General features: G+C 39.9%; 1 protein-coding gene across 2 annotated transcripts; it reads right to left on the reverse strand.

Moving 5' to 3' along the window:
* Positions 1–1,656: 1,656 nt before the first annotated feature.
* On the reverse strand, positions 1,657–6,129 carry LOC149113116 (E3 ubiquitin-protein ligase TRIM45-like). Of its 2 annotated transcripts, XM_089287913.1 has the most exons (2): positions 5,190–6,129; positions 1,657–5,155 (listed from the first exon to the last, which is right to left on the reverse strand). In XM_089287913.1, exons 1-2 carry the CDS (start codon positions 5,261–5,263, stop codon positions 2,872–2,874), a joined length of 2,358 nt encoding a protein of 785 aa, XP_089144039.1. In that variant the 5' UTR covers positions 5,264–6,129; the 3' UTR covers positions 1,657–2,871. The 2 variants fall into 2 exon arrangements, with proteins under 2 accessions (XP_089144039.1, XP_089144038.1); XM_089287912.1 differs by having other exon boundaries at positions 1,657–5,193.
* Between the last annotated feature and the right edge of the window lie 363 nt (positions 6,130–6,492).

The raw sequence follows: 6,492 nt of genomic DNA on the forward strand, positions 1-6,492 counted from the left end.
TATTCCCGGACTGTTTAATCTGGAGTTTAGCTCACTACTTGGGAGGAGGCGACCAAATGAAGTAGTCGGGGATTGATGCTCGTGGTCTCGCTAAGAAGCTGCTGTAAATCAATGATTGTGGTCTCACTTATAGGGTGCTCAGGACAAAATCCCCACTAGTTTTAGCTGTCTAAGTATGCATTTGAAGACGCTGAAGACCTTAACGCTGTGATTTTCGTTTTAAGTGGTATTTTGTAGGGATTGAAAATAAAGCTATAGCCACACCCCTCCTCTAGGACATTAATTCAAATTTTCCGACGAGCATCCCCGACATTTTTGTATGGGACTCCCCTAACTCTCCCCCCCCCCCCCCCGCCACCCCGCACCGGGGCTTTCTGGCCGTCAGTGCCTAATGCTTACATACATGTGACGTGTAATTATTCTATTGGTGGAATGAAAAGCGTTTTTTGGTCTGAAAAGGATCTTGTGTACCTGTCAACCGATTAACAGTAAAAAACTTTTCAGTTAAAGATTGAGAAAGAAACAAATGTTTTCAATGGAGTGTTCTCAATGCCTCCTTCTAGCAATTATCTAGATACGTTCAACCGTGTTTTCTGTCTTGTTGCTAGGGAGGAGACAAATATTCTCCTAGGATATTTAATAAGAAAGTAAACTTATTTCGTGAAAAATTAAGCAGCCTCGCATCAAACGATCCGGTTAGCTTTATTAATCCTTCATTTGAAGGCCTTACTAACGACTGCGCTGTACACAAAACCTAGGGGCGTCCCAACGATACCTTACTAAAGCAGGGCTGTCGTACGTCACTGTTCAAGCGATTCTGTTCTTTGGCGGGAAAACAAGGGAAATGTTTAACTGTGCACATTCTGATTGAAACACTGAAGAGAGGACAGAGAAGCCGAAAGCTGGAGAACGCACTTTACATCTACATCTATACTTAGTTAACCAAGTCGGTAAAAACCGTGAGATATCACACCAACTGTAAAAATCTAAATGAAAATAATACAATGAAATATAAATAAAAAAAATAAAAAATAAAACAATGTAAATAAAAATCATACAATGAAATATAAAAAAAATAAAAAATAAAAAAAAAACTCTAGTAAATAAAATTGATACTATTAACTAACTTTGATTTAAAACTAACTACGGACGTTGTATTCCGGTACAATATTGTATTGTAGCATTGCTTCCAAAAAAGAATTGGCGGAGCACAATACCGAGCTACAGAGAAAGAAACATCAAACGCTTTAAGAACGGCGCCAGTTTATCTAACCTTTTGCCATTGATTTCCTCAGTTTGCGAGCTCAATTCTCCACGTATGAATTTAGCGCTACCGGAAAACAGAAACTTTGCAGAATATGAAAATATAGTGCTCGCTCGCCATGCAGACCCGCTAAGAGTAGCGTGCAAGAGATTTGTAGGGAGAGGAAGGTTAACGTAACTGCTTTGAAGTGTATCTTCTCTATCTGAACACAACAAAGAGATAAAGCCTGGGTTGTGGTTCGACCTGAGCGCGTGTTAACAGGAAGCTGAAACGTAATCATGTATCAAATAACCACGTAACTTATCATGTATTTCGTTTTCTTGACAACAAATCAAACTCAAGTTTTTTCAATTTCATAACGCAGTCACAAAAGAACAGAGTTAAATACGATAAAACCTTATTAAACAAGCTTATTCGGCCCATTGTACTGGAGAATTTATGAACCTCTCTTTACGATCTCTAGCAATTTCTTTTTTCACATAAGAAACTAAAAAGTAAACTCAAAGCAAAGAGCAACTTTCTTGAACTCACACTTGGTTATTTACATTATCAAAGAAAATGACGATTTTACAATTATTTCATATCAAGCTATTTACTGCTCTTAATCATTGCAAACAGCTCTTTCTACAAAACCTTTCATCATTAAAGCAGTTAACTTTAAAGTTCCAATAAACTAAAGCTAAAAATACAAACTTTAAAAACCTATATTTTAACCTACAGATACAGTCGAACCCCGTTTTCTCAAACACCGTCAGAAGCACACTAAGTGTTGCTATAATCCAGGTGTCTGTCTTAAGCTAGTCAAGCTAACAGAAAATGTTGGAGCTAGGAACTAAAATCAATTTCCATAAGGCTCAAGGTGTCCGTATTAAGCGGTCATTCGTAAAGTGGGTTTAACTGTAACACTGCAGCTAACAAATACTGCTATTGAGTATAAGGAAAATACAAACTTCAAGGCAATTAGTAACTTGGTAAGTTCATTGAAGCAATGTTCTTTGTACTACATGTTTTCCAGTACATACCTGACTGTCAATAACCTGCTAATCCCTAAAACAAACTTGCTATAAAAACATCATAAAGACAATTAAATGTCAAAGAGTATAGTAATAATTTGAGAAACAAAATGTTTCTTCTTTAAATTAAGAAAAGGCAAATCCCCTAAACAGCCTTTTCTCTTATAGTGGAGGTTCTTATTACAACAATTAATCCATAAAGTGGTTTTATAACTTTCTTATTTTGCTAGTCACTCTATTATATAATATAACCACTGGTAAAGTAAACAAAACAAAAAAACGTTTCTTCTTGTCCTTCAAAATAATTCATACAATACAACTTAAGAGATGTACGTATTATTCCCATCCAACTGCAAGACACACAAATTTGTTTTTATCACCCACCCAGCCGTCCCACCTAACCCCAAAACAATTATAGAACACTTCAACCGATACAGAGCCACACCACAAGCAATTGGGTGAACAGTGCATCACTGACGTTTTATCACAGAAAATAATTCCACATATTAAACAAACTGCAAACTAAAATAAATTTTGAATTTTGAATTTTAAATTAATGTCCTGGAGTTTCTCTTTTTTCATGAAGTACAGTGCTCACTTCAGTATCTGGATGCGAATGTTACCCGCCTCGCTCACAACAATTCGGCCATTACTGAGAACTGCTACAGACGTTGGATCATTGAATTCTCCTAAATTACTGCCCCTTCTTCCAAACTTGCCAACAAACTTTCCACTGAGTTCAAATACTTGTATTCTATGATTACCTGAATCACAGACCATCAGGTGACCTGACTTGTTCACTGACAAACAACCTGGATAATTAAACTCCCCGTCCCCTCCACCCTCCTTTCCAAACTTGTACTGAAAGTCTCCATTACAATTAAAAACCTTTATACAGTGCTCATGGTGGTCTGACACTATGAGATATCTATCACACTGAACACAGTGGACAGGAAAAGTACAAGAACCCTGCCCACCTATCTTCATTAGAAACTTGCCATCAGGAGAAAAGATCTTAATCATGTTGTTACCTGCATCAGCAACAATGATGTTTCCATCACTGTCTACAGATAAACCCCAAGGATAAGAGAGCTGACTATCAAGGCTTCCTTCCCCACCAAACATACCCACGTACTCACCCTCCCCACTGAAAATCTGGATCCTATGGTTATCTCTGTCTGCTACGAAAACATTTCCATTTGTATGAAACGTTATTCCCACAGGACACTTAAATTCGCCCGCTTTGTTACCGTGCCGACCAAACGATCTTAAGTATTTTCCATCACTCTTGAAGATTTGAACTCTGCGGTTCAACCAATCAGTTACAGCTATCTCGTCCCTGGCATTCACTGCCACCCCACAGGGATACGTAAACATTCCGAGAGACCAACCCTCTTTTCCAAAAGAAAAAACAGGTCTGACCTGAAATAATTTCACATCAATAGAAAAAGGACTATCAAGAACATCTTTGCCTTTTACCTTTACTGTTACTTTGTATTTGCCTTGATCTTTGGGTGAATAGCTGATTTTGTAGCTTCCATCCTTATTGTCATTTATTCGCACTTCCGTCGCGCATTCTCGTCCTTGTTCGTCCCTGATCTCTACCGTTACACGGTCATGTTTATTGTAACACTGCTCTCCCTCTGCGTTTCTAGTGGTCAGAACAAACTGTGCTTCAACTCCAACAGTTCCTTCTTCAAGTCCTTTGCCCTCAGCGACAGATTGACTAGCTTCAGATTGCTGCAGTATTTTCAGTGTTCCGATTTCTTCGGTGTTGACAGTCTTCAACATCTTTACATTTGGCACGAAAACTAAAATCGGAAGATCTTTCAGGTCACGCTCAGTTGGCTTAGTAGTTTGATCAACTCCCTCCAAGATTGTTTGTAATGACTTTTTCACTTGAACGACTTCAGCGTTTGCACTTCGTGTCAAAACTTTATCAGCTTTATCCAACGATGATTTGATCACCTCTATTTGATGCTCGATCTCGGTCTCCTGGGTTGTTAGACTTTCAAGTGATTTCTCTGTTTGGTCTTCCACCGCTGCAAAAATAGTTTGCTTCTTCGCTTCAACATTGGCAATTAAATTGTCAACAGTCCTCTGAACGTCCCTCTTCACCTCTTCGCCTCTTTGTATGATCTTCGCGTAGTCTTCATCAAGTTTACTAACAGCAGTCAGCTTTGCTTGTAAATTACGCTTCTCTGTTTCAATCATTGATTTGATTTCACTCTTTTGTCTTTCAGCTTCGTCTTCTATGTGCTCCAAAGCATGACCACTGTGGCTTAGAGTGACACAAGTTTGGCAGACCGCCATTTCACAGTTCTTGCAAAAGTACTTTAGCTCTTCTTTCTCGTGCCGTTGCTTTGCACAGAACACAGGTCGCTTGAGCACATCCTCATAGTCCTTCTCTTGAAAGTCTTTCAGCGCCAGAACACGGTGATCTTTACTGCTTCGCATGATGTTGTGTGCAGTTACGCACTCTTGACAGTGAAATATGCAACACTGGAAACAATAAGAAGTCTCGGAGCTTTTCTTCTCGCAGTTTCCACACCTTACTTGACTACTTCTACACTCTTTTATTGCCAACACATCAATCAAGCCATTCAGATAAAAACTGGTTGGAAGATCTTTCAGATCGCCACTTTCAGGTACTCTGCTAACGGCTTGACAATTTGGGCATCTGATGGTGTCGCAGCCATGACTCGTCCTATGCCATTGCTTCAAACAGTGCAGACAGAAACTGTGTAAGCATGGCAGATGTTTTGGATCGGTAAATATGTCGGAACACACCGAGCAAGACACTTCTTCACGGAGATTATGAAGCAACGTTTTGATATCCATGTCGTGTTCAGCAACAAGCGTGTAAAGCAAGGTTTCCGCGAAACTCAACTCGAAACAATGAAGTCTTGTGACTTTCTTTTTTTAGCTCATCTTGGAACCGTGACTGTTTATTATGCCAATCTTTTTGCTTGTTCAAACCAATCATGGAACGTTGCTTTAAGAGCCTTTGTCATTTTGTCTTGGATACTGATTCCTAAGAATGTGACCCCGAGGCACTCCGTTTAAGCTCGTTGATCAGATATGTCACTAAAACACTGATCAGAACAACAGAGAACTGCTTTGGAGTCTGTATTTCAATTCCTTTCTGTCCGAATAGGCTTCATTTGTTTTGATCCCGCGCAAAAGATGGACAGCTCATTTTGTTAGGGTCTGTTGGTCAGACAGAACTTCAAGCAATGGTTTGAACTTACAATCTCTACGGAGTCGCGAAGAGTCGCGATTATCTGCGAGTCACGCGTTCCTCGTGAGCTGGTTCGCACGCCGCGCGTCGATCTCTCACGAGAGGAAAAATGCTTCTTGGCAGTCTGTTATGATCAAAACAACTTATGTCATTATGGACTGTAATTTTCATATGGCAATGGCATGTTATCCATCCTCTAAAATCTTTCCGTTTTATCTCTGCCTGTGATGAAAGCCTCATTTCTCCTTACCATCTTATGGCAAATGCAAGAAGACACGTTATGGGAATACAAGACTCAATCATCACAGTTAAAAGCGTTTGACTAAAACCCAGATTCTCTCAAAATTATTTAAAGAAATATTGTGACTCATTAAGAAGAAATTTGATATCGATCTTTTTCTTTGGACGGTGAAAATCAGTAGCAAGTTTGAATTAAGAGCTGTTGTGATTTGTAATAGCTGATCACACTGAAATAGTGAGCTATTTTCAGTTAATAATGGAGTGATGTCACACTTTAGCCAAACTGACCAACACTGCTGGAACTTATCCTGACTTGCGTGGTATAAAGCAGTCCAGAGTATTGCGGCTTCCCCCGGATTGGATGCTAGTCCAACACAGGTTACTTTCCTCCCAACATTTTCTTAGTTTCTCCCAACAGTTTGGTGCATGGTGGTACACTCCTGCGTGACGAGAGGCACTACAACAGTAAAATGTCGGGAGGGGGGGGGGGGAGCTTCCCCATCAATTTTCCACATAGTCACTGCCCACTGCTTATACCCGGACTGCTTAATCTGGAGTTTGGCTCGCTTTCCGCGTAGTGGATCGGAGGGGGCTCTCATGTGAAATAGTCGGGGATGGATGCTCGTCGACTTGCTAAGGGGCGTAAATCCATGCTTCTGGTCTCACTAAGGGACAAAACCTCACTATTTTTAGCCGCTAACCGTCAAATATACTTTTTGTGTCTTGCCTTGTGG

This window comes from Orbicella faveolata, unplaced genomic scaffold, assembly GCF_042242905.1.
Source record: "Orbicella faveolata isolate gen_17 unplaced genomic scaffold, um_ofav_v1 contig_15, whole genome shotgun sequence".
Taxonomy (NCBI): domain Eukaryota; kingdom Metazoa; phylum Cnidaria; class Anthozoa; order Scleractinia; family Merulinidae; genus Orbicella; species Orbicella faveolata.